Genomic DNA, 27,459 nt, shown 5'->3' with positions numbered 1-27,459 from the left:
GCAACGAAGACCCAATGCAGCCAAAAATAAATAAATAAAATAAATAAATCTATTTTAAAAAAAAGAAAGAAAGAACCAAATTGACCTGGGAAGGGAAAAAAAAGGGCTGAATCAATACTGTCTTAGGATGAGCTGAATATTACCCATAGTTAGCAGAGGGAAATTGTCTGCTAGGCCTGAAAATTGGTTCAGGCTGGGATGCTCAGTGGCCACTTGGACTGTTTTGGCTGAGTAGTTTAAAACAGTCTTTAGAGGAAACAGAAAATTTTACGAGTACTTTTAGAGGCATAATCTGTAGAAATGACAATCCCTGAAACCTGTAACAATATAGCACAGTAAGAGAGCCCTTTTCAAGCCAGACTCACAAAGTCATTTACAAGTGTTTGGATTATTCTTGTTTGAATTTTCATGACTGATTTTATAAAAGACTCTGTTCTCATTGTTGCTCTTCAACACAATTTTGTGATGCTGTGTGAACCAGAAGGAGAGGACAGTTTAAAGTAGCTTTCCCAGGCTTATAGAGTAAGGCATAAAAATGGTTGCTGGTAGAGCCAGGAGCTTCTGATTTCCTGAATACTGTTCACCAGGCAATCTGGGTATTGCCTCAAACTGCTAATTCCTCCTTTCTTATGGTCTTCAGTAACAATAGTATTTATTCTATCATTTTATCCTCAGCAAACAAATTTTATTCTCAATTCAGGAATGTTCATTATAAAGCCAAAAATTTAATTCTTACACAAAAAACATAAAAAAATCATATCTGATTTTGAATCACATAAAAGTGAAGAAAGGTATAAAAATCAATTTTAGACATATTTGCTTTTTTGTAAAATTTATTTTGGCCATATGATATTAGCAAGGATAAATATTATAAGTGCTACTCTTTCAATTACCAGAAATCTCTGGGTTTAACACTTAATGTGGAATTATATCAACCTCTTGTCTTGTTTCATTACTATTGCTTATAAATTCTTTTTAATTTGCTTATAGTAAGTCATGCCAAGGTGAGTAGAATAGTTATTCTAGAAACAACAGAAAAACTCCACATTGTCCCTACACGGGAGCATATAGGTCTATTTTTTCATAGATCTTTATCCACGTATTCATTCTTTTAGGTGATATTTATTGAGCACTTATTCCGTCCTCATGAACTTTACATTCCAGCCAGGGAGAGTGGCATCATACAGCTAATTCTTCCATTTCTTATTCAATTTCAATTATGATAAATGCTGTAATAAAGAGGTACAAGATGCTGTGAGTGTTTATCACGTGACTCAGCCTGGGGGTCATGGAACGCTCAGAAAGACGAGGAACGGGAGGGGGAAGCAGAAGGAACTGTGAAGAATGAGGTCTTCAGAATACACAGAACATGGTGAGTTAGGTGTTCTCAGCTACAGAAGAGAAGCCAAATTATGCCGATGCTTATGAACAAATTCTCTTTTCTCTCAAATGAGACATACCAAATCTTTTTGGAAATGTGTGCTTGCAAGTGACAGAATACCTAACCCAGATGGACCTAAGGTAAAAATGGAATTTATGGGCTTCCCTGGTGGCGTAGTGGTTGAGAGTCCACCTGCCGATGCAGGGGACACGGGTTCGTGCCCCGGTCTGGGAAGATCCCACATGCCGCGGAGCGGCTGGGCCCGTGAGCCATGGCCGCTGGGCCTGTGCGTCCGGAGCCTGTGCTCCGCAACGGGAGAGGCCACAACAGTGAGAGGCCCACATAACTCAAAAAAAAAAAAAAAAATGGAATTTATCAGCTTGCATGAGAGAGATGAGTCTGGAGTAGCACCTGCCAAACTGGACCTAGGGGTCCAAACAATGTCATCAGACCTCAGTGTCATCATCACTTCCTGTCTCTGCTTTCTGTTATGTCAGCCTCATTCTTCATAGGCTTCCCACACTCATTGAGAGATACTTATGTTTACATCTTCCCAGGTTCAAGTCCAGGAGAATAGAGAAATGCCTCATTTGTAGCAGTTGCAGAGACAGTCTCAGTGCATCTTATTGGTTCTGACGGGGTCATATGCTCATCTCTGAACCAATCATAGTGGCCAGAGGCATGGAATGCCATGATTGGCTGAGCCAGAGCCAGAGCTGAGGTCCACACGTGGAGTTATGGATGGTTTCTCAGGAGGCTATACTTTATAGAAGGATGAAGGAATTCTGGGCAGCATTAACTACAGATGTCTGGTGTTGATTTCTTAAATGCTGTGTGCTTTAGTTTTCAACCTTGTTCTGCTCCAGTAAAATTGATTTTTTTGAAAAGAATTATAAACTGGAGATAAATAAATCTGTGCAAGGAAAATAACTCTGAGGCCACAGAATTCCAAGGAACTGAGATCGTTGAAATTCTATGCCCCAGAGTACAATATTTATTCCACAAATGTAGATATGGATACATTCTCACATAACTGCTGTTACTTTCACCTCCCTAATTCTGAAGCCAGGAAAGTCTGCCCAGAATCTTTTCCCTCTGACGACAGCTAATAAGGCTGCATAACTGCAAATATATTCCTCTACATGTGGAAACTTGCATACAATACTAATAGTATTCGTTTCTTGGGTTATTAGATTCTTTCAACTGAATCTCTTGGACCTTTTACCATTTCCAATTCGGAAACATCATAATAGAAAGACCAGGTTTGAAAGAAAGGCTGGCCACAAAAGGTTCTGAAAGCCTCCTATATTCCTAAAACTACCTTATAATTTTGGATATGAAGATACAGGACTGTAATAACTCTCTCTTCCTTGACTGCTAAGGATGAGTCACTTGATCTTGCTAGCCAGGCCGACGAGAGGCAGACAAATTTTACTTCACTAGCCAACTCTGGTCAGTTGGTAGTGACTGAATGGGGTACCATGCTGAGAAGAATTTTGAGACCATATCCAAGCTTCAGGGAAAAGAGTACTATAATTAATTAGTTCTGTCTGCCATGAGTGTATGCATAAAAGGAAAGGCAAATGTGCTACCTGTATGCAAGTCCTAAGCTACAAAGGTTTCCAGTTTCTTTTATGTTCCATATGCATTTCTTCTATATCCATGAGACAGGTTGAAGAAAATGATTCTTGACCTGTCAAAAGTATGAGAGTCACTGTCAGAGCCAGAACTGGGGTGAGGTGAATAAGGCACATGAAGTGCAGAATTTAAGGGAGCACTCACTCTTGGGGTCAAGCAAGTTCAGGGTCACGACTTACAGGACCCTGAGAGTGAGTGTTCCCTAAATTTTGTTTTCACCTTGTTCACCCTAATCCTGGTCCTGATCACTGCATTCTCTATGAGACTCTAAACTATGGTTTATGTAAAAGAATAGTGTGTAGAAAGGAGCAAAATGTTTGGGGGCGGGAATAGTAACTGCTGCATTGCCATAAAGATTTCATAAAGAAGACCTTCTCATTTGCAATTGTCATATGATATTATGGCCGTTCACCTAAAAGCCAAGTCAGTCATAGCAAGTACTTCAGAGGGTCACTCAGCTGGTGAAACAAGGAGTCTAGTTAACTGTTCGTTGGCCTTTGGCTTTTAAAAACCACGACCCCTGCTGGACGTCCCTTAGGGTCCTTTCTCTAAAACAACTCAACTATTGTTACATTGAGGTAAGTGTCCTTTCTGTATCTCCCAATAGTTAAAAAGAAAAGAAAATCTTGAGTTTTGAAGGCCAGTTGTTCTGCGCATTCTTTCAAAATGAGTGGCAGCCAAAGGCTCTTGTGGGTGGAATTACAGACCTTGTATGATGAGGGATGATGAGGATCTTGGAGCCAGGCTTCCTCCTCCATATGTTACGGGTTCCTGTGGGGCCTTTGTTAGTCAGATTCCCCTGTTCTCCTGGCTCATACTATGATCTCTTTCAGAATATTTCTTCCAACGTGCTGGAGGAGTCTGCGGTCTCTGATGACACCCTGTCGCCGGATGAGGACGGGGTGTGCTCCGGCCGGTACTTCACCGAGAGCGGCCTGGTGGGCCTCCTGGAGCAGGCGGCCGAGCTCTTCAGCACGGTCAGTGCACACAGCTGTCTGGGCTTCCACAGTCAGCCTGAACTCTGGTGTCGGTGCCCTGAGCGCCGGGCTTAACGTCCAGCCAGTCCCACTTCATGATGACACCACGTTCAGGGGCGTGCAGGGCAGAGGAGGGGCTGGAGGACTTTGATGTATGTAAATTGCCTCAGCATTCAGGGAGGCGAGAAGGCCTTTCATCACTGCAGTATTCTGGTTTTCACTGCACGCTCACTGGCTGGGCAGCAGTTTCACAGTATTATTTCCATTTAACAGAGGTGGAAACTAAGCCACAAAGAGGGGAAATGGCTTGCCCAGGGTTACACAATAAATCACGAGGCACGTTCTCACTCTCTTATTTTCCCTCTCTTTGAGAGAGGGACTCAGCTGACAGCTGAGTAATCCTCAGGATCGTCACAGACCAGGGACAGCTCAGAGAAACGTGAGGGTGGAAGCCATGGAGACTCCCCTCATTAACCTAATCTGGGTCTAAACACTCCTAATAAGAGAAAAATATAGAGAGATTAAAAATATATAGATTAAGTCATTGAGATTCAGGGCAGGGAAGAAAGTATGTTGTTCATTTTCATTTTCATAGTTTCCCTACTCCCTCAAATTTTTTTTAAATAAATTTATTTATTTTATTTATTTATTTTTGGCTGCACTGGGTCTTCGTTGCTGCTCGCGGGCTTTCTCTAGTTGCAGCAAGTGGGGGCTACTCTCTGTCGTGGTGCGCAGGCTTCTCACTGCTGTGGCTTCTCTTGTTGCGGAGCACGGGCTCTAGGCACGCGAGCTTCGGTAGTTGTGGCTCGCGGGCCCAGAAGTTGTGGCTCTCAGGCTCCAGAACGCAGGCTCAGCAGCTGTGGTGCACGGGCCCAGCTGCTCTGCAGCATGTGGGATCTTCCCGGACCAGGGCTCGAACCCACGTCCCCTGCATTGGCAGGCGGGCTTTCAATCACTGCGCCACCAGGGAAGCCCTCCCTCAAATTTTAAGCCAAGCAAATATTTAATACTTCACTCTGTTTAGCTGATCCAGTTTTGTTTTCATCTTCATATTTTTCTTTCTTCTCTACTTTTCATTTCCAAGTTTCCATCCTACAATCTATGTATTTTAATTATTATTTTGACTATCTTCTCTTTTTCCAGCTTTCCCTTTCAGAATTCACATAAAATCCAAGATACTCTTGTTTTTCCTGGAATTCTAGAAAACCAGGTAGTTAGACCCCTAACTCTTTTCAGGCATGCAATGAACACCTGGCTACAGGAGGACCCCTGGTGACATTTAAATATGCTAAAGCTGCCTTCCTGAATTGTTCTTAGTTCCTGCTGCCAGTCTCCTGTCCTAATTTTTTCCCCAGTAAACCCCTTTTTCCAACTTAACATTATCAAATAGGACCATTTAGTGTGTCTAGTTCAGTTTGAATGCTACAGCCATCCCTAAGATGCTCAGACTTTATTCCTGCTGTATAAAATATTGTGGTGCCACTAATAAATCCATTCTCCAATGCCTAATGCACTCTGGTTGCTCTTTTAAGTTTCCAGTGGATTAAATTCTTTTTTATTTTTTTCTCCTCTTTCCAAGGGAGGACTGTACGAGACGGTCAATGAGGTCTACAAGCTGGTCATCCCCATCCTGGAAGCTCATCGAGACTTCCGGAAGCTGACCTCCACCCACGAAAAGCTGCAGAAGGCCTTTGACAGCATCATTAGCAAGGTAGCGGGGGCATCCTGGCTAACAGGTCCTATAATCTGGCAGCAGGTGACCCTGTCTCAGAGATGCTTAGCCCTCCTTCCTCTCTAGGGAGTGATTTACCTTAAGGACATCATTATTGTAGCTCTCTCCTATCAAACGGAAGAGGGCTGAGAAGAGACAGAGGACCGTGATTCAAACCGTGAAAGAAGGAAGCTTGAATTACTTTACAACCAGGAATGTGAAAATCTTAAATTCACTTGAGAAGTCCTAGAAATCTTTCGTGGGATTTTTTTTTTTTTGCCATTATTTCCCAAGTTTATTCCATAAACATTAAAAAATTTTTTTAAAGGAGTGAATTCTGTTTGTATTAGCCACAGGAATAGAATGCTTTATAAGCCAACAATAAAAGACTCCTGCCCTCTCATCTCAATGGATCCTCATGAATTACATAACTAAGGAGAGGTTGTCTTATTTTGTTCATCAGGGTCATAAGAGAATGTTTGGAACCTACTTTCGAGTTGGTTTCTATGGATCCAAATTTGGGGACTTGGATGAGAAGGAATTCATTTACAAAGAGCCTGCAATTACCAAGCTTCCTGAGATCTCTCATAGACTAGAGGTAAGACAAGTGATTCCAGGTGATTGACATTGTGTGCTTTACACAAACAGGTTAGAGTGGGTCATTACAACAAAACCAAGAGTCATGGATTCCTCATTGATCTGTATATAAAGTTTCCCACATTGCTTGTATAATATCAAGATATTAGGTGAGATCATGAGGTAAAGCAAGATAAGGATAGCTTTCCCCTAAGATTCTGTACATACTTTTCAAACTTTGTAAGTTTATATGGTGAATATTTATTTTCAGTAGCATCCAAATTCAATCAATGTCATGTGCTTTCTTATAAACCTTTCCAAATTTTAGTAATAGTTTTTCAGCTTGAAGTTTATCCTCTTGACTTTGAAGTCATTGGGCCAAATTATCAAATTACCCCTAGAAAATGCTGTGGTCATCCTTTTGGTGTCACCAGACAACACTTCCCACTCTGACTTGGAGATGCTTGACTATAGGCCCGCTGTGACCTGGAACAAATGAACTCTCCCTGCTGACCAAGGAGCACCCCTCTTTGGATAATCAGAGTCAGCGTCCCATTCCATGGGCTGGCAGCCCCAATCCAACCTGCTGTTTATATTTGATCCGTAACGTAGCAGAAGAGAGCAGCATGTTCTTGGAGGAAAGGCTGGAGAAAAGGAGAAACAACATAGAGAAGAGTGATAAAAAAAGAAACAGACGTTGAAAGGACCAAGCACTAAGAACTCAGGAGGAAAGTCAAGGGGTGCCCTCAAAACAAAACCATCTCAGACTGAATAACTGGGGTCCCCTGAACTGCTGACAACAACCAGAGATTCACTTCTTTGCTTTCTTGCTATTGCTTTGAATTTATGCCCTTTCGTGGCTGTCAAACTTAAAACACTTTCATTGTCAAATTGCTCCATCCATGCCAAGTGAGACAACAGACTTTAATCCTTACTTGACCCAAAGAAGCCATGGCTCAGAGTGGTTGGGTGACTTGCCCAAAGTTGTTCAGCTCATGAGAGGAATTAGCAATTGACCCCAGGCCACTTGGTTCCCTAATTTGTTTCCCCAATTTAGTACTAGAAGCATATATTTTATCTTCCTGTGCACTGTGGTTTGTCCCATTACGGGAAGCCTGGTGACCTCCAAAACCCTAGGGTACAAAAGGCAAGAAGTAAATAGTTCCATGCCCCTGGAGCATCTTTAGGAAATATGATGATGTTGGTTGAATTAGATGTCATGCATACAGTTTATAAGGAAGCATATATCAGTTTGCAATGCTGGACTTCCTGTGTTTTTATTTTTGTCTCAGGAAATGCTGAACTTGCCTCATTAGCTTAGAGGGACTTTCAGTAATCAAAAGGCATATTCTCCCTTACACTTGTTCCAAACGTATTCCACTTCTGAGAGACAAAGAGTTGCAATATATTAAAATAACCTTTATAATCTGTTGGTTTCTCTTGCCTAGGGATTTTATAGTCAGTGTTTTGGTGCAGAATTTGTGGAAGTGATAAAAGACTCTGCTCCTGTGGACAAAAGCAAGTTGGACCCTAGCAAGGTATGGGAAAATTGCAAAAAATAACCATCAGGCTCTGATTCCCTTTGTTCTACACCCAAAAACATAACATGACCTCCTCTGTCTGGACTTTTCAAGTCATTTCAATGCAGCCAAATTTTTTTTTGTCTACCGTTTAACTACTATTTGGTTAGGTCTTAAAGAAACAATACTCAGGGCTTCCCTGGTTGAGGGTCCACCTGCCGATGCATGGGACACGGGTTCGTGCCCCGGTCCGCGAAGATCCCACATGCCGCGGCGCGGCTACTCCCGTGAGCCATGGCTGCTGAGCCTGCGTGTCCGGAGCCTGTGCTCCGCAACGGGAGAGGCCACAACAGTGAGAGGCCCGTGTACCACAAAAAAAAAAAAAAAAAAAAAGAAACAATACTCAAAGGCAGGGATCATAATAGGAGCTACCAGTTATTAACGATCATCTGTGTGCCTGACACTGCATTAGACCCTTCACGTACAGCATTTCATTTCATCCTCCTAAAGCCCTTTGAAATAAGTGTTGTTATTCCTATTTTACAGATGAGAAAAGAAAGGGTAAGCAACTTTCCAAGATCATGCAAGTGTCAAAACCAGTATTCAAACTCAGGGTCTGTCATCCTCAAACCTGCACTTTTTTTTTTAAAGAAGGTTTTTTTTAAAATTTATTTAATTTATTTACTTTTGGCTGTGTTGGGTCTTCACTGCTGCGCGCAGGCTTTCTCTAGTTGCAGTGAGCGGGGGCTACTCTTCATTGCAGTGTGCGGGCTTCTCATTGTGGAGGCTTTTCTTGTTGTGGAGCACGGGCTCTAGGTGTGCGGGCTTCAGTAGTTGTGGCTCGCGGGCTCTAGAGCACAGGCAGTTGTGGCCTACGGGCTTAGTTGCTCTGCAGCGTGCGGGATCTTCCCAGACCAGGGCTCGAACCTGTGTCCCCTGCATTGGCAGGTGGATTCTTAACCACTGCGCCACCAGGGAAGTCCCAAACCTGCACTTTTAATCACTTCTCTTTATTGCCCTTCTATTAAAACCTTGAATCCTCAATTTAAAATATGTTGAAAAGATACAAACTTCTCACTGACAGCATTTGGTGGAGGACTTCTTTTCAGCCAAGTGCAGGGTCATTATGCTGTTGGAGGAATGATGAAAAGGGCTTGGACTTCAGTTTCCTCACTTTTCAAGTGAGGATGTATTCTGTCTCACCCCCAGTTGGGTGTACTGCAATACAATTCTGATGCTCACCACCCAGAGTTAGGGTCAGACTCCACCAGTTACAGGCTTGTCCTGCAGGAGATTGCCCTAACTTCAGACACCAGCCTCAAGTGGGACCCCAGGCCGCTTGCACTTCTGACCAGACAAATACAAATTTGTGGGTTCCCATAGCACCTTTCAGTAGATAACCCACTAGAATGCCTCCCAGAACTCAGAAAAGGGCTACACTGATGATTATAGTTTCGTGATAAAGGGTACACATAGGGCAAGATCTGGGATGTATCCCAGAGTTTCTGTGCCCTCTCCAGTCATCATCTGGCAGGCCTATAAAATGAAGAGTTCAAACTCTTCTCTCAGTTCTGTCCTCCAGGATATTATGAAGATGATGCAAGTAGGGAGAAGTGTCCAAATCTAAGAATTTGTTTTTCTACACATTTCAAAGGACTCACTCACTTCAGATACACTCCCTAATCTAGCCTGGAAGCAATAACTGTGGTAAGTAGCTGAGCTAAGCTTCACACAGAAATGTTTGACATCTTTGAAAGACAGGATTGGCTGTGTGCCCACGGTGATCTGTGCCCAGCACATGCCACGTAGAGTTACCAGTGACATCCCTGACACAGTTCTCTTTTCCCCTCTGTTAAAACGCCCGAAGTAGGTTGTGAGAGTTTTAAATGAGAATCTGCAGCCAGAATTATAACCAGATTTCATCACACTCAATAGTGATTTATGGTCTGAGATCAGTGACCTCATCCATCCATTTCAGTGGGTGGGTGTTGCAGTGACTATAGTCATTGTTATTCTTTTTTTTTTTTTTAATAAATTTATTTATTTATTTTTGGCTGAGTTGGGTCATCATTGCTGTGCGCGGGCTTTCTCTACTTGCAGCAAGCAGGGGCCACTCCCCGCTGTGGCGCACAGGCCTCTCACCGCAGTGCCTTCTCCCCTTGCGGAGCATGGGCTCCAGGCTCACTGCCTTCCGTAGTTGTGGCACGTGGGCTCAGCAGCCGTGGCTCACGGGTTCTAGAGCGCAGGCCCAGCAGGTGTGGCACTTGGGCCCAGCTGCTCCGCGGCATGTGGGATCTTCCCGGACCAGGGCTCGAACCCGTGTCCCCTGCATTGGCAGGTGGACCCTCAACCACTGCGCCACCAGGGAAGCCCAAGGCCGCCTTTTTAAATAAGTGCTCTTCTTCATAGTATGTTTGTGTGGGTTCATGTGTATGTGTGTACATTTTTTAAATGAAATACATGCAGTAAAATTCACTTTTTTGGTGTTTATTTCTATGAATTTTGACAAGCACATGGAGCCACCACCAAACAGACATAGAAAAGTTCCATCACCCCAAAATATTTCCCCATGCCTCTTTGTAGTCATTCCCTCCCTCTGTTTTCAGCCCCTGACAGTCACTAATCTGTATTCTGTCTTTGTTGTTTTGCTTCTTCCAGAATGCCACATAAATGGAATTATACAGTAAATAAATGGAATCATATATCCTTTTGAGTCTGGCTTCTTTCACTTAGCACAACACATTTGAGATTCATCCATCTTGTAATGGTTCATTCCTTTTTATTGCTGAGTAGTATTCTGCTATAAGGATGTGCCACTGTTTGTTTATCCATTCCCCACTTGAGGGGCCTTTGGGTTGTTCCTATTTTTTGTCTATTATGAATAATGCTGCTATAGACATTTGTGTACAGGGTTTAGTGTAAACATAAGTTTTCATTTCTACTGGGCATGTGCACCGGAGTGGGATTGCTGGGTCATATGGTCAGTATAATTAAACTATATAAGAAATGGCCACCTGTTTCCTAAGGTGGCTGTATCACTGTGCATTCCCACCATCAGTGTATGCACACTCCAGCTGCTCCCCATCCTTCTCAGCCCTTGGTGTTGTCAGTTGCTTTAGTTTGGCCGTTCTAATAAACACGCAGTGGTCATAGTTGTTCTGAAAAGGAAAGTTTTGCTTCTTCTGAATAGCAGTTTGCAAACTCTCACACCAAGTTTCAGTTGGATGAGCAGCTCTGCTAGGAGGGGTAGCTTGTGGACCTGACTTCACACGGACGCACTCCCGTCCCTTATCCCAGTCCTGTCTCTCATATCCCTGGGGTGGAGAGGAAGGATGGCCGATGGCCGATGTCTCGCCTGATGCTTTCAGCTTCTGCGGCTTTTGTGAGCGCACAGGGGTGGTGCTGCCCCTCTGTGCTCCGCGTGCCCCCTAGTGCATCCTGGGTGGTAGTTTGCAGACCAGCTCATCCCTTCTCTTTCGCCCCTCAGGCCTACATACAGATCACTTTTGTGGAGCCCTACTTTGATGAGTATGAGATGAAAGACAGGCTAACCTACTTTGAGAAGAATTTCAATCTGCGGAGGTTTATGTACACCACCCCCTTCACCCTGGAGGGCCGACCTCGGGGAGAACTGCATGAGCAGTACCGGCGGAACACTGTCCTGACCACCATGCACGCCTTCCCCTACATCAAGACCAGGATCAGCGTCATCCAGAAGGAGGAGGTAAGGCTCTGGAGGGAATGGGCTCTGGACGGAGGCCACCACTGAGTGAGTGGGCCTGGGTCACCTCCCAGGATGACACACAAACCTCCTTCACGCTCCTTCATGGCAGACTCAGGTGAAAATCTAAAAAGGGATGCCTTTGGGCTTCCCTGGTGGCGCAGTGGTTGAGAGTCCGCCTGCCGATGCAGGGTACAAGGGTTCGTGACCTGGTCCGGGAAGATCCCACATGCCGCGGAGTGGCTGGGCTCGTGAGCCATGGCCACTGAGCCTGCACGTCCGGAGCCTGTGCTCCGCAACGGCAGAGGCCACAACAGTGAGAGGCCCGCGTTCCACAAAAAAATAAAAAATAAAAGGGATGCCTTTGAAATATTATTATGGTGGGTATCTTCTCACTCTCATGGTGCCAGGGAATCCCATTTAGGCAGCTACATGTTTTATAGCACACTTTATATTTAAGCATTTTCTACTTTAAAGTTATATCTTTAACATAAATATATGTACACAATTATAATACTTACTATGTCTTTATATTTTAATGTTAAATTTACATGAAATATCCAAGTTTACCATATTTTATATTAGATTTTTATATATTTAAAAGCTTCCATGTGACTCAGGCAGCGTTCTGTTATTCATCGTCAGAGGCAGGAACAGCAAGTGAGCAGAGCCCCAAGGAGTCTGTGTTGAGCTGGAAGAGGGCACCATGCCAGTCAGACAGGAGACCAGTTGTCTTCTAGTCCCAGCATCCTCCTGTGACATTGCACAAGGCACTTATCTTCATTCAGTTTCCTTATCTAAATGTTGATACAGGGAAGACCTCTTTCTTTTTTCTGGTTCCATGTGTAGCACAAGTCTTCAAGTTCATTGTAATGGCACTGATTGAGAAAATGTCTCAAGCTACAAAACTGCTCAAAATTAAACATACTGTAAACATTTTCTTTTACTTTAAAATATATACATGTGCACTTATTTGTCATTCATTTTGTGTAGAGCCACAGCCTTGTCTGTGATTTAGGGTTGGCTGATCACAATTCAGCACTGTCTTTCTTGTATAAACCATATGCAGTGTCCAGGATGTTCAGTTTTGGTTTCTGTAAAGCAGAGTGAGAGCTTAAAGATCCTTGTTAAACAATATAAGAGCAGAATGCTTCTGGATTTTTATGATTTTTTTCCCCCCAGCCCTTTACCATTGTCTTGTGCACACCTAATAAGATAGGAATCTCTTTTTTTTTTTTGCAGTACACGGGCCTCTCACTGTTGTGGCCCTTCCCGTTGCAGAGCACAGGCTCCGGACGCACAGGCTCAGTGGCCATGGCTCACGGGCCTAGCCGCTCTGCGGCATGCGGGATCTTCCCGGACTGGGGCACGAACCCGTGTCCCCTGAATTGGCAGGTGGACTCCCAACCACTGCGCCACCAGGGAAGCCCCAACAGGAATCTTTTATAGCAACTTGCTTTCATAACATCTTGCCCAAGCATTAGCTTGGTTTTCAGAGAAACAACTCTTCTTCTTTCCACAGCCATAGTTCACCAGTTGATGCATTATGGAATTAGATTAGGTCATTAAAGTAACAAGTGTAACAAGCGTAAGCAAGTTGGTAAACAAGCACTGATGAGTTGTGGTGAATACACACCTCCTTGGCAGGAACACAGGGACTGAGGCTACTGGAGAGCCGTCCACCAGCTCAAGTGTTCAGCAACCACATCAGAGAGTGGTTTTCACAGAGGGCAAAGGAAGCCAGAACTGATGACTCAGCTAAGAGAAGGTTTGTTTAGAAGGCATCTGCTGTCTTTCTTACTGTTTTAGACTCTTCAGCACTAGGGCATGTCGGCACAGCACAGAAATAAACTCACGGTCCCAGTAAGAGTCCTCACAATTTTTCTGGGCCATTTGTAGTTCCCTAAGAACCCCAGTGTGTTAGTTTGTTAGAGCTGTTGTAACCAAGTACCACAGACTGGGTGGCTTAAACAACAGAAATTTCTTGTTTTATAGTTCCAGAGGCCAGAAGTCAAAAATCAAGGTGTTGGCAGGGTTGGTTCCTTCTGAAAGACGTGAGGGAAAGATCTATTCCGGGCCTCTTTCCTTGGCTTGTAGATGGCTGCCTTCTCCCTGGGTTTCTTCACATCATCTTCCCTCTGTGCATGTCCCTATGTCCAGATTTTTCCTCTTCTTGTAGGGACATATAGGTCATATTGGATGAGGGCCCATCCTAATGACCTCCTTTGAACTTGGTTACCTCTATAAAGACCCTGTCTCAAATAAAGTCACATTCCGAGGTACTGGGGTTTAGGAATTAAATACTTGAATTTGGAGGGGACATGACTCCATCAATAAAATTCAGAAAAGGTCATACTCCAAGCCAACAGAACTTAGCAACTAGCAGATTGACCCTTAAGAGAATTCTCTTTACTAAGAATTCACCTTCAGGGTGAGTTAGAAAAGGCACACATGATGCCAAAATCTTGTGTTATGGTGGAGAAGAAAATCTTGAATGCTGTGCTTCTAATAGCTTTCCCAATTATAAGTCAAGTAACTTCTTCAACAACAGGAAAGGAAACCTAACAGTGTAGAAAAAAACATGGATTTTGAATGTAGACATTACTGTGGTCAAAATCTGACCTCCCCACTTAGGACCTGTGTCACTTACTTAACCTTACAAATACCTCTTTGATTGCAAGGTGGAGAGAACAGGAAGTTGTTTGAAGAAGTAAATCATAAATGCATGTCAAGTTCCTGGAACATAATAAGTACTCAAGAAATGTTAGGCTCTTCCTTCCTCTTAACCTGTCCTGATGATTCTAAATTTCTCTGAAAGCCTTCTTAGCTGCTGCTTCAAACCCAGGTGTCCTCTTTGTCATAGCTCCAGGTTTGTCCATGGCTTATAAGACCTGACAGTGACTTTCCTACATTTATGTCTTATGTTCAGTTTGTTTTGACCCCAATTGAAGTTGCCATTGAAGATATGAAGAAGAAGACCCTGCAGTTAGCAGTGGCCATTAACCAGGAGCCCCCTGATGCCAAGATGCTTCAGATGGTGCTGCAAGGCTCTGTCGGAGCTACTGTCAATCAGGTAAGCAAAACCAGCTGGTGGCAACTCCTCTGGTTCTTGTTATTTTGATTTGTGTTACTATATGTCTGCACCCTCCTTTCTTGAGGTCGATGAGGAGTCTGATCAACATACAAATGATGTTCCTAAACTTACACTGAACACTTGAGGAGGTCCCTTCCCTTCCCTTCTGTAACAACCCAAGGTAGACAAGAAATCCTAGAGATGAGTGGACCGTGTCTAAGGAGTACCATTTTTTGGAGAAGTTGGGGCCAGTCCTGGCAATATGATCCAGATGGAGTGCTTAGTCATGCCCAATTTAGGCAGAGTTGTTGCAAGGCTTGAGATAAATCTGAGAAGGCCTGTAGGAGAGAAGGGAAAGGGTCTAGGACATTGAACCCCTGGGTCAGTCACCAGATGAAACCAGTATTCCAGGAGCGTTGCTAAGCAGGAATGACCTGGAACCGGCTTCTTGGGCCACTTCAAAACAGACTGGATCTTCTCAGATCCGTTAGAATTCTAACTCCGATCTCAGCATGGAACTAATCCGGCCTCAGATGGAGGGCATACTAGCTTAGTTCTCTCTGTCCAGTGTGCTTCCCCTTAATTTCAGAACTAGATCTGCACACCTCCACATGCAAAAACTCAGTGAGTGCCGTGACCCTTTCCTCATTCGGCACAACTGGACTCCCCAGCAAAAATTCTCTGTCCACATAATATCAAGGGGACAGAAATAGTATTTGTTACATTTCCATGATCAGAAAATATTAGGAAGCTTTTGCTTTTGTAAGTCCCAATCTTTTAATGAAAATGGAAGACTTTATAAGCCCACAGCCATAGATTACACATGTACTATGCATATCTCTGACTCAAGCCAGCAATTACGCAAAATGGTGCTTGCCACTAGGGCAACTAGACAAATGAATATGAATGGCTGGATCAAGACAATCTCTAATCACATACCCTTTGATGTAGTATATTACCTTTCTATATGAAGGAAAATCTGTAATTAGTAGTATTTGATTAAGGAAATACATTTATACTTTTGAATATTCTCCTAAAACTGCAAACTCCTCCTAAGGAATCAGCATTTTCCTGAGAAGTTCAAGACCTTTCTTGATATTTTGTTTTGGTCAAACTAACAAAATTAAATGTTCAAACTACGACCTCACTCCCAACATTTCCTCCCAAGTAATTTCACTTTCTTTCCAACATCAGTAATGTTTTTCACTTTTCCCATCAGGGACCACTGGAAGTAGCCCAAGTATTTTTGGCTGAAATTCCAGCTGACCCAAAACTCTATCGACATCACAACAAGTTGAGATTATGCTTTAAAGAATTCATAATGCGGTAAGAGGGGAAATGGCTGGGATTTCAGTAGAGCAGTGGTTTTCAAAGTGTGGTCCCCAGGCGAACAGCTTCAGCATCACTTGAGTAATTTGCTAGATAGGAAAATTCTCAGATACCAATCAGACCTACTGAGTAAGACCCTCCAGAGGTGGGACCCAGCAACCTATGTTTTAACAAGTCCTCCAGGGGATTCGAATGCACGCTCAAGTTTGAGAAGCCTGCATAGAGCAACACTACTTGCACTAGTAACTAACAAACTGTATGGTGCTTTCATATTTATCATCTCACATTGTAAAATAAATCTTCATTTTACAAAAGAGGAAATGGACGTTCAGAGATGGGAAATGATTTTACTTAAGGTCACACAGCAAGTTAGTAGCAGAGTTGAGTTCAGACTAGGTCTTCTGAATCCGAGTAGCGCATACTTCCTTCAATGTGCTGATATTCCACTGATGAATTAGAGCCTGAGAGTTTCTTGGCATTGGCAGTCTTTGTAATTTCCCATATCATACAATAACTTATTTTTATAAATGTATAAGACACTGCCTCAAATTGAGAGATAGAGACGAGATTCTAAAACTAGAATTTTACAAAGGTATCAATCATCTCTATGGCAATTCCCACTGGCAGACAAGCGTCATCTCTGCTCCTGAATTCTGCAGTAGAGCTGGCTCCAAGAGCAGCCTGTTCAGGCTGGATAGGAAGTGAATCTTGGCACAAGGTCTTGCAAGTTGCTGCAATGCAGACAGGTATACTGGGACTCCTGTGGCCCTAAAAGGAATGATTATGAAGGATGTGGATGGCACCTCACCCATAAGAGAGAAGGACATCAGAAATACATGTACTAATATTTCTTTTCACCCAGAATCTTAGAGCAGCATATACAGTATAGGAATATCTTTACTTGGCAGATGGGGATAAAGGAGGCTAAAAGTTAAAGTTTGCTAAATTCAGTGAAAACTCACCAGAATGCTAGTGTCAGGTGAGATTCTCCTCCTTCACAGGCTTTGGTGAGACGTATGTAAATTTGCTACGTATAAAGGAGACATTCTTTGTCCTGCAGTGACTCTCAGCTGCTTAGTAATAGGGGTATGTGTGTGTGTGTGTCTGTGTGTATGTGTGCGTGCACACCATACATATGCACATACGTACACATGCACAGACAGAAATTATATTTATTAATGTTTTGTATTTGAATTGTTTCCTGTATTTCATAACAATTTTGACATTATGCAAAATCTAGATATTCTTCAGTAAAGAGTGCATTTTCATAAAACAAAAGGCTAGAAAACTATTGGGGGAATTTTTAAAGATCAATTTACTTTCCACATATCTTCATATAAAATGAAGTTATTGTGAAAGGCCCATGAAGGTGGCAGTGGCCCGGACCTCTCTGGACCTCTGCAAGGACCTGTGAAGTGTTTAATGAGGACACACTAGGACCCAGGTATGATATTAGCTGTAGGAATACAGGAGCTGGGTATTCCTCTGCTCCTGACAACAGGACTTTTACCTGGCTAAATAACAAAGCAATGCAGCATGTCCTAAGAACTGTGGAGAGTACACAAAATATAGGGCTAAGAGTTCAGAAAAGAACGGTCAGTTGCAGTCTGGAGTGGCTAGGGAAAGCTTTATGGGAAAACATCACTTAAACCTTGTCTTGAGTATGTAGGTGGTAGGAAGGGGGCAGCGGGAAGGCAGAGGCATTACTGGTAAAGGGACCAACAGGAGCACAAGACACAGAGGCAGGGGTGTCCTTGATACGTCTGGGCTCCTCTGAGTTGGCAAGAGCAGTGCCTTCTGTGGGCATGCCAGCACGGGGAGGGGAGCCTGGGGAGACAGCACTATTGACAAGCGGGGCTCTGAATAGAATATAGATGTAAAAGGAAGCTTGCTAAGAGAAGTGATATTTTAGTTAAAATGTCCTTATAAAATCCCTAACGAGGGGCCTCCCTGGTGGCGCAGTGGTTGAGAGTCCGCCTGCCGATGCAGGGGATACGGGTTCGTGCCCCGGTCTGGGAGGATCCCATATGCCGCGGAGCGGCTAGGCCCGTGAGCCATGGCCGCTGAGCCTGCGCATCCGGAGCCTGTGCTCCGCAACGGGAGAGGCCACAACAGTGAGAGGCCCGCGTACCGCAAAAAAAAAAAAAAAAAAAAAAAAAAAAAAAATCCCTAACGAGGGCTTCCCTGGTGGCGCAGTGGTTGAGAGTCCGCCTGCCTATGCAGGGGACGCGAGTTTGTGCCCTGGTCCGGGAAGATCCCACATGCCGCGGAGCGGCTGGGCCCGTGAGCCATAGCCGCTGAGCCTGCGCGTCCGGAGCCTGTGCTCCGCAACGGGAGAGGCCACAACAGTGAGAGGCCTGCGTACCGCAAAAAAAAAAACAAAAACGAACATACATTCTCTAATTAGCTTCCAGCCCCAGGACAAGTGACTGCAAAGAAAACCAGAGCTGAGTAAAACTAGTCTCAGGCAAGATAACAAAAGGAAATGGATTTTCTTAGGGATGATCCTTTAACAAAGTCATGTATTGTTAGACTTTTGATGGGGAAGTTATCTTTCTCCCCAGATGGCTTGCAGAAATGTTGGATTTCCAAAATCAAATTCACCGTTTACGACGTTGTTCTCCAACCTTTCCAATGATTCCTATGGGAAACTAGTCTGTAGTCCTACCTTCCCCCTGCTGGGTGGGCTGCCGCCCTGTTCTAGGAATGCCACAAGAATATCTATCAGCGCTTCTCAAACTTCACTGTGCAAAACAAATGACCTGGGGATCTTGTCAAAATGCAGATTCTGATTCAGTAGTTCTGGGGTGGGCCTGAGACTCTGCATTTCTAACAAGCTCCCAGGTGCTGCTGAAGCTGCCGGATGGGACCGATCTTTGAGCAGAGGCCGCAAAGCTGTAGAGGTTGCTTGATTGCCGCCATCTCACATTTTCTCCTCCCTGCCCCGTCCCCGAGGGCGTCACGCGTCAGGTCCTGCCTACTGTCACTCACCCTTTTTCCTCCTCTTTCCTCCCTTCACAGGAGGAAATGTGCCATTACTATTAACACCTTTGAACAACTATAGATGCCAGTGCATTCATTCAGCAGACACTTATTGAGCCCATACTTTGTGCCAGGCACCCTGCTACCTGTGTGCAAAGATGCAGTTCCAGTACACATGAGACAAGGCTACAGGCAAAACAATACTTCTGCTCACTACTTCATTGTCAAAGTCAAAGTACAGTGACTTTCATTCCACTTTATTTCACGTGCATCAAAAATAGTGGGTGAGATTGTGGTGAAGGTTGCATAACTGTATTAATCTACTAAAACTAATCAAACTGTATATTTGCAAGGGTAAATGTGATGATCTGTAACTTATACCCTCAGTACAAGTAGTAGGTGAGGAAACCTTCCTTTCCTCCATTGCTTAATTGCTTCTCAAGTCCAATCAGCAAGTCACAGCTTTGTAATGAATAGAGGAATTGTTTGGTCAAGTTGTTTGCACCCGTGTGTTTTCTCCCCGGAACCTGCTATCAGCAGAGATGATGCAGGAGTGGAAAATGTTTGGGGGTGAAACCATTCCCGGTTTTGCCTTGAGTGAGCTCCAGCTTCTCAGCAGAATTGGGCTGTAGGTCGATAAGCCCAGGTTTCCAAGGTGAACATAAGTGAGCCTTCCAAGGCTGATTGCTGATAATGGAAATGTACGCTTGCTGGGTACACTGTAGCTGGGTTCTGCCACTGGGCAGTGGCCTGTCTGACTCAGCTGTAGTGGGCCTGGATGAAGCCATAAAGAACCTGGCAGGCTGACCTGCTGCAGCTGACACCTGATCCAGCCAGTCCTGCGGCTTTTCAGATGGTTGCCAAGTTGGGGCCTGGATCCCCTTCTGAAACATCTCAGGGTTTCAGAAGCCAAGAGAGGTACAACATACTGTGTCCCTCCTCTGCTCCCCAGAGCACCCAGACCATTTTAAACACTGCAGTCTGTGCCAGTCTGTGGTTTTAAATTTTCCTCTTATATTTCTGTCTTAGTCAGCTTAGGCCACTATAGCAAAATACCACAGACTGAGTAGCTGAATAACAGACATTTATTTCTCGTAGTGCTGGAGTCTGGGAAGTCCAAGCTTAAAGTGCCAGCAGATTCAGTTCCTAGGGAGAACCCTCTTTCTGGCTTGTAAATGGCCACCTTCTCACTGTATCTTCACATGGTAGAGAGATAAAGAAGCAGCTCTCTGGTCTCTTTCTACAAGGGCACTAATCCCATCATGTGGGTCCCACTCTCATGGCCTAATTTAAACCTTCATTCTTCCTAAAGGCCCCACCTCCAAATCCCATCACATGGAGGTCGCATGTGAATTTTGGGGGGGACACAAACCTTCAGTCCATAACATGTGAACTTTCTCATTCCTATAAAGACTAAGTGATTTTTAAATTCATTTTTATATTTAAAGAAAAGAGAGCAGGACTCAATGGCACCAGGCCCAGGTTGCCTTTAAGGGACATAGTTTCAGATACATCAGTAGAGTTCCACCGCATAGATGGTCAAAGAGTGTTAACGGGAGTTAAGGTCTGTGAAGAGGAAGGAGAGGGAATTTGCCCAAGTGGCCAAAGGAAAACCAACTGTGTGTAGTGTGGGTGGAAACAGAAGCAGTAGGTGAAAAGAGATCTGAGTATTTGGTGGGAAAACCAAGCCTGAAACATTACGAGAGGTTGCTCGGGGGCAGGTCCATAGCAGGGACATATGAAGTACTTCTGTCCCTTTTCCAGGTCACAGACACCTGTCTTAGTGGGCCTAGGAGGCTGGGTGGCAAACTGAGAGCCAAGTGGAGCAGCACACACACACACACACACACACACACACACACACACACACACACTCACTTGCACATGGCTTCCCCCTCCCAGCCCTTCTGCAACCATTCTCGAGAGAAGAAATCCATTTCAGTTACAGTGCTATCCTGTCCTCCTCTCTTAGCGCATCTCCACCCCTGGTTCTCTTGAACAAGGTCTCGGTCCTCAGGGCTTGACGGTGCTCTCACTTCAGGGCCAGGGCACTGCGTGGGAGGGTGTCCGGGCTGACTGTGAATTCGAGAATAGTGTGCGATCATCGGAACCACAGGCCTCTGTAACTCCTCATAACAGACGCCCAGGGCCCAAGGAGGCAGAAGACAGCGTAATGTGAGCCAGGTCCTAGAGACTAGCCTAGAGTCTGATCTAGGCGGACCCCACCCCCCGCTGGCTTCTGGGGTGTTCAGCAGGTCCTCAGAACCTGCTTCCAGGTGTCACACACCTTCCCAAGCCCATAGTCCCAATCTCGCCCCCTTAGGAGGAGGAAGCAGGGCCACTGTGACTTCCCTGAGGCAGGCAGCCACACCGGCCCCTCTGGGGCCGCCCAGCCAAGGGAAGTAGAGGGGGCTCAGGGGGACAGCCGGAGGATCCAGCCGTGGCTGCTGCTGTCTACCCTGGGGTGCGCTCCCTGCCCCCATGGTGCCCTGCTCCTTCGGCCTCAGGCGCCTCCCTACCGGCAGCAGCGGGGCACCCCGGACAGTGCCCCTGGTGGGCTGTCTCTCCCGCTTCGCTCCAGGAGAGGCAGGCCACGCCGCTTGCACAGCACTCCTCCCACAGCCGCTTGGCCAGGTCCTCACACGCCCGACACCATTTCATCCTCATAAACCCACTTTATAGATGAAGAAAGTGTGGTTGAAGGAGACCACGATTAGCCCAAGGTCACACAGCAAGTAAGTGGCAGAACCGGGAATTAGACTAGCCTTCCACTGAGACAGGCTGCCCTTGGGATCTGGGGCTTGGTAGAGGTCGGGCTGGGAGGGAGGAAATGCAGGGGACAGCGCTGGAGGTGCCAGCCGAGGTGGCTCTGACCAGGGGACCCTCACATCCACTGCAGCCCTTCCTGTGGAAAGGCCAGATGTTCCTTTGGTGCCCTGCCCCCAGATAATCCTTCCTCAACTTAAAGGGCCTGGACCACATATATCACTCCAGTCACGGGAGGGGTTGGGGAGCCAATCCCTCAGTTTCTCCGGTATTTCGCCTCTCACTCCGGCAGCTGTGTTTGGTTTTTTTTTTTTTGCGGTACGCGGGCCTCTCACTGCTGTGGCCTCTCCCGTTGTGGAGCACAGGCTCCGGACGCGCAGGCTCAGCGGCCATGGCTCACGGGCCCAGCCGCTCCACGGCATGTGGGATCTTCCCGGACCGGGGCACGAACCCGTGTCCCCTGCATCGGCAGGCAGATTCTCAACCACTGCGCCACCAGGGAAGCCCTGGTTTTGTTTTTTTTTTTTTTTTTTTTTTTTGCGGTGCGCGGGCCTCTCACTGTTGTGGCCTCTCCCGTTGCAGAGCACGGGCTCCGGACACGCAGGGTCAGCGGCCATGGCTCACGGGCCCAGCCGCTCCGCGGCATGTGGGATCTTCCCGGACCGGGGCACGAACCCGTGTCCCCTGCATCGGCAGGCGGCCTCTCAACCACTGTGCCACCAGGGAAGCCCCAGCTGTGTTTTTTTTACTGGACCTTAGCTGGAGACTTGCTACAGTGTTACCAGGAAGAAGATGAGAAAGGCAGAATACTACAAACTGGGGCTCGGAAGAGAATAGTCCCAACTTGAGACCAAGGCCATATGCCTGGATTCTAGCTGGAAGGGTCAGGGTCTTTCCTAGGCAGCATTTGTGGTGCTGGGGTTATGAGTGTGGGCTCTCGGGCCCAGTTGCCTGGCTTCACATATTCACTCTGGGACTTCCCTGGTGGCACAGTAGTTAGGAGTCAGCCTGCCACTGCAGGGGACATGGGTTTGATCCCTGGTCCGGGAAGATCCCACATGCCACAGAGCAACTGAGCCCACGTGCCACAACTACTGAAGCCCGTGCGCCTAGAGCCTGTGCTCTGCAGCAAGGGAAGCCACCACAATGAGAAGCCCGCGTACCGCAACAAAGAGTAGCCCCCACTCGCTGCAACTAGAGAGAGCCTGTGTGCAGCAACGAAGACCCAACGCAGCCAAAGATAAAACAATAAGTAAATAAATAAATAATATCTACTCTGCCTTAACTAGCTGTGTGACCTTGGACTAGTTACCCAACCTTAGTTTCCCCAACTGTAAAATGGGGATAAAATAGTAACTACCTCTCAAAGTTAGTATCAAAAGAGTCAATTCAGAGAGCTTAGAACAGGACTTGGCACATATGAAGTGATTGATGAATATAACATTATGGGGCAAATAGAAACCAGATTGATTTACGTAGGAAAGAGACTTAATCTGATTTAAATATAGACATTGTCTGCCCATGACTTGTGTGTCTCTGTAAGGTTTGTACCATAACACACAGTGGGGCTGATGAGACATCAGCCTGGGAGCAACAGAATCCTGGATTTACATCCACCTTTGCTGTTCCCAAAGGTGTATGACTCTGGACAGGGCACTTCATCTCTTTGCATCTTAGTTTCATCAACTATGAAAAAAAAAGGAACTGGAATATAAAATCTCTGACATCCCATCATCATTCTTATATAGAAGAAATAGTTTCTGCACTCAGACTGGGTCTATCAGGAATAGTAACAATAATAATAATAACAATAAGTGTTCTAGGCTTTAGCTATGTACCAGTACTATTCTAAGCATTTTATGTATTTAATTCATTTAATCTTTACAAAAATTTATGAGGTAGTCTATTTTCACCATCATGTCACAGGTGAAGAAACTAAGGCATGGAAAGCTTAAGTAACTTGCCTAATGTCACAAAGCCAATAAGTAGCAAAGCAGGATTCAGAGGTGAACACTCCAGCTCCAGAGCCTGTTCTCTCTAGGAAGTACATTCAGTTGCCAGTAACAGAATGGAATCAAGAGTGGCTTAAATAAAGATAGAAAATTATTTTTCTCTCATATGAAACAAGATCAGAGATAGGCATCCCAGAGCTGTGTGGTGGTCACATAAAGTCATCAGAGACCCTGGTTCTTTCCATTCTTTTGCTCTGCTATCCTGGTTATAGTATAGCCATCCTCATAGTCACAGAATGGCTGCTAAGGCTCTGGCCATCACAACCACATCCTAGGCAGGTATCAGGAATAGAAATGAGGAAAGAGCAAAAGGCTACACCCCTTTAAAGAGCTTTCCTAGTGACTTCATCTTATAGCTCATCAGCCATCCCTATTTATAAGGGAAGCTAGGGAATGTAATTTTCCAGGTGGGTATACCACCTGGAGTTCTGCTACTAAGCAAGAGAGGGAATGGTTGTTGATGAAGCAACTAGCAGTTTTTTGGCCATACTGAGGGACTGATATGTGAGCTGTGCTGAAGGAGCATCACAGAGAAGGGAGGGCAAGAGATGCAGAGGGGGGATTCCCTGGTGGCGCAGTGGTTGAGAGTCCACCTGCCGATGCAGGGGACACAGGTTCGTGCCCTGGTCCGGGAAGATCCCACATGCCGCGGAGCGGCTGGGCCTGTGAGCCATGGCCTCTGAGCCTGCGCGTCCGGAGCCTGTGCTCCACAACAGGAGAGGCCACAAGAGTGAGAGGCCCGCGTACCGAAAAAAAAAAAAAAAAAGAGAGATGCAGAGGGTGAGGGCTGCATGACCGCCCTCTCTGTAGAAAAGACACCTTAGATAGAGGACTATGAAAGTTACCCCCAGCAAAACCAGGAACCATGTTCTGGAAGCACAACTTCCTGCCCTTTCTAGTCCCCATCAGTCTGGTTTCTGTAGGACTCTGCTGAAAAATCCCAGCACACTGACTTTAAGAAAATGCTTGTGTTCAGTGAACTTATCAACAAAGGGAGCAGCAAAGGAGGGGGCTGTCTGGAATGGTGGTGTCACTGAGTGAAAGTTGCACAGTTCAGCTGTTTGTGGACCTAATGAAAATGTTACAGATAGGACCATTTAAAAAAATGATTTGCAATGTAGTTATATGATCCTGTATACATTTCCCAAGAGATATGGCTCTTCTCTAGGAGGGAAACATAATGCATGGCTCTCTTTAGTTTATGGATTTAAATTAACATAGTGGAAGTTATTTTAACTTTAATAAGAAAATCTAGAGAATATAATCTAAATGGAAGGAAGAAATACAGAAAATGTCTATGAAACAATTTTATAAGGTATAAAATTTGTTAAAATATAAAGTTATAAAAATTCAATCCACCTATTAATATATTTGTCTTTTTAAAACACTATATAAAGATTAAAATTTTTTAAAGTAATTAAAAAAAGAAAGAAAGAACGAGAGCAACCAAACCAAAAAACAAATCCACCAGTGATAACAAGCACTAAAAACTATACTAAAAAAAACAAAAAACAAAACACTATATATATCTATAGCTATTATGTCTTCTGATAACAAAGATCACAGAGAGTATAGTTGCTTCTTCCAAAGTTTGCAGAGTAGCCATCCCCAAGTTAGCAGTTCACTCCTGCAGGTCTCTTGTCTGCCAGTGTTACAGAACTGGTCCTTGAAGTCTCCTTGAAGAAACTGATTTCATTTTACACATTGTGGTAGCTCATAACTGTTAGTTAAGAGGCAATAAAAAAATAATAAGGGGTGATGTAGATTTCTCAGGATTCAAAGGCTATATACCTCCCCTTCCTACCTCTTCCCTGAAACCTTGATATGTAACCTTTGGTATCCTACAGTTTGCTTCAATTAATGTCAAACTTAAAAGATAGGTGAAAATCCAGTTAAGGGCGTGCTATTGACTTCCAGGGTGAATTAAATCAAGCCGTTCTTGTACATCAGGCTGATTCCATCATGAAGCTATGGCCGTAGGTTTAATGTTGCCTAGGCCAGGTAGCTTTCCCCTGCCCCATAGCTACATGTGTTTAGTGGTAATAGGGAGGATTTGGTAGCAAGGCCTGGGTATCCCCATAACACAATCCAAATCTAGCATCACTATTAAGAAAACAGTTTAAACCATGTTGATCATGGGAATCCTATTCATCTGAAGGAAAACAGAATCATTACTAATCATTGTACGTCAGCTAAGTTTCAGCCATTATGTTGTCCCTTCAAGATTCGTTGATTTGTAACTTCCCTTGGGTAGAACAGTATAAAATAAAAGGCAAGGCTTCATCATGTTTGAATAACATGGTTTTCTTCTTTAGTACATACCATACTGCATGGGAGACAGACTGGAGCTGGCTTTGCAGCTTATTGACTTTGTGACATGAAGCGAGTTACTTAAGCTTTCCGTGCCTTAGTTTCTTCACCTGAGGTGTGATGGTGATAATAGCCGACCTCATAAATTTTTGTAAAGATTAAATGAGTTAAATATATAAAATTTGTGGGCTTCCCTGGTGGCGCAGTGGTTGGGAGTCCGCCTGCTGATGCAGGGGACACGGGCTTGTGCCCCAGTCCGGGAAGATCCCACATGCCGCGGAGCGGCTGGGCCCGTGAGCCATGGCTGCTGAGCCTGCGTGTCCGGAGCCTGTGCTCCGCAACGGGAGAGGCCACAACAGTGAGAGGCCCGCGTACCACACACACACACACACACACACACAAAAAAAAAATATATATATATATATATAAAATTTGTAAGCACTTCAAACTTGTATGAAATGCAACCTCATTTTCTCCCCACCCTGATATTTGCATCTCAGATGCGGTGAAGCCGTGGAGAAAAACAAGCGTCTCATCACGGCAGACCAGAGGGAGTACCAGCTGGAACTCAAAAAGAACTATAACAAGCTGAGAGAGAACCTCAGGCCAATGATAGAGCGGAAAATTCCAGAACTCTACAAGCCGATATTCAGAGTTGACAGTCATAAGAGGTAAGAAGAGGGCAGGGGAGGCCTCTTCCCAGAGGATAAAGGATAGCGCTTGAGGCCCAGCAATCAGAACTGCAGAACCTCTGGGTGTGGGAGCGGGCCCTGGAATCAGAGAAGCCACCCAAGCATGATCTGCTCTGCTTGCATCCCGCTCCCCCCGTGCCTTCTCCTTGACCTCTCCGGGGCCCCTCCATGCGGCCTTCTGCCAGGCGTCTTCCCAGGGCCGAATTACTGCCTGTATTTCTTCCGGCACAGCGTGAAGGCATGGCCGCACTTTCCCATATTTACTTACTTTACTGAGTTCTCCATGATTGATGTGCTTTTCTAGTGAGTGATTTTCCTCTTTAAAAGGCTAACTGATGTTTCTTACTTCTGTTCTCTCTCCCTCCTTAATTTCAGAGACTCCTTCCACAGATCTAGTTTCAGGAAATGTGAAACCCAGTTGTCACAGGGCAGCTAAGAAAAGCTATCTTCACGCATGAAGACTGGAGGCCCTGTGACCCTGGAGAAGGACCCGCTGGAACTTAAAACAGGACATTTGCCACACAGGACATGCCACATGCTCCCTGACCAGACAGCAGTCTGGAAGCTTTGGGATCCAAGTGACCATGGGAATTACACCTAAATGGGGTCTGAGCAGATCTGGGGCATTTGGGGGATGGAGGTGGTGGAGGATGGTTAATCAGGGGTGCCTGTGTATTTATTAAGCCATGTTTTTTTCACATAATTGTGCAAAACAAAGCATAAACAGCATCTCCTGCTGAGTGGTCAGGAACTGATGACTTCCTCCCGCCT

General features: G+C 45.0%; 1 protein-coding gene across 3 annotated transcripts in view; it reads left to right on the top strand.

Annotated features, from left to right (window-relative positions):
• Positions 1-27,207, top strand: part of DOCK8 (dedicator of cytokinesis 8) — a gene marked incomplete at its 5' end in the record, with an annotated part of 223,166 nt that extends 195,959 nt beyond the window's left edge. For all 3 annotated transcript variants that reach the window (XM_079707127.1, XM_079707126.1, XM_079707128.1), the window contains 9 exons: positions 3,853-3,996; positions 5,576-5,707; positions 6,171-6,305; positions 7,732-7,821; positions 11,291-11,527; positions 14,454-14,597; positions 15,817-15,923; positions 26,497-26,667; positions 27,064-27,207. In XM_079707127.1, the coding sequence (XP_079563253.1) occupies positions 3,853-3,996; positions 5,576-5,707; positions 6,171-6,305; positions 7,732-7,821; positions 11,291-11,527; positions 14,454-14,597; positions 15,817-15,923; positions 26,497-26,667; positions 27,064-27,124 (1,221 nt within the window). In that variant the 3' untranslated portion in view covers positions 27,125-27,207. The remainder of the gene's footprint in view (positions 1-3,852; positions 3,997-5,575; positions 5,708-6,170; positions 6,306-7,731; positions 7,822-11,290; positions 11,528-14,453; positions 14,598-15,816; positions 15,924-26,496; positions 26,668-27,063) is intronic.
• Positions 27,208-27,459: the final 252 nt, after the last annotated feature.

This window comes from Hyperoodon ampullatus, assembly GCF_949752795.1.
Source record: "Hyperoodon ampullatus genome assembly, chromosome: 6".
Taxonomy (NCBI): Eukaryota; Metazoa; Chordata; class Mammalia; order Artiodactyla; family Ziphiidae; genus Hyperoodon; species Hyperoodon ampullatus.
Note: the sequence above shows the minus strand (reverse complement) of the source record. Positions and strands in the feature narration are given on the sequence as shown.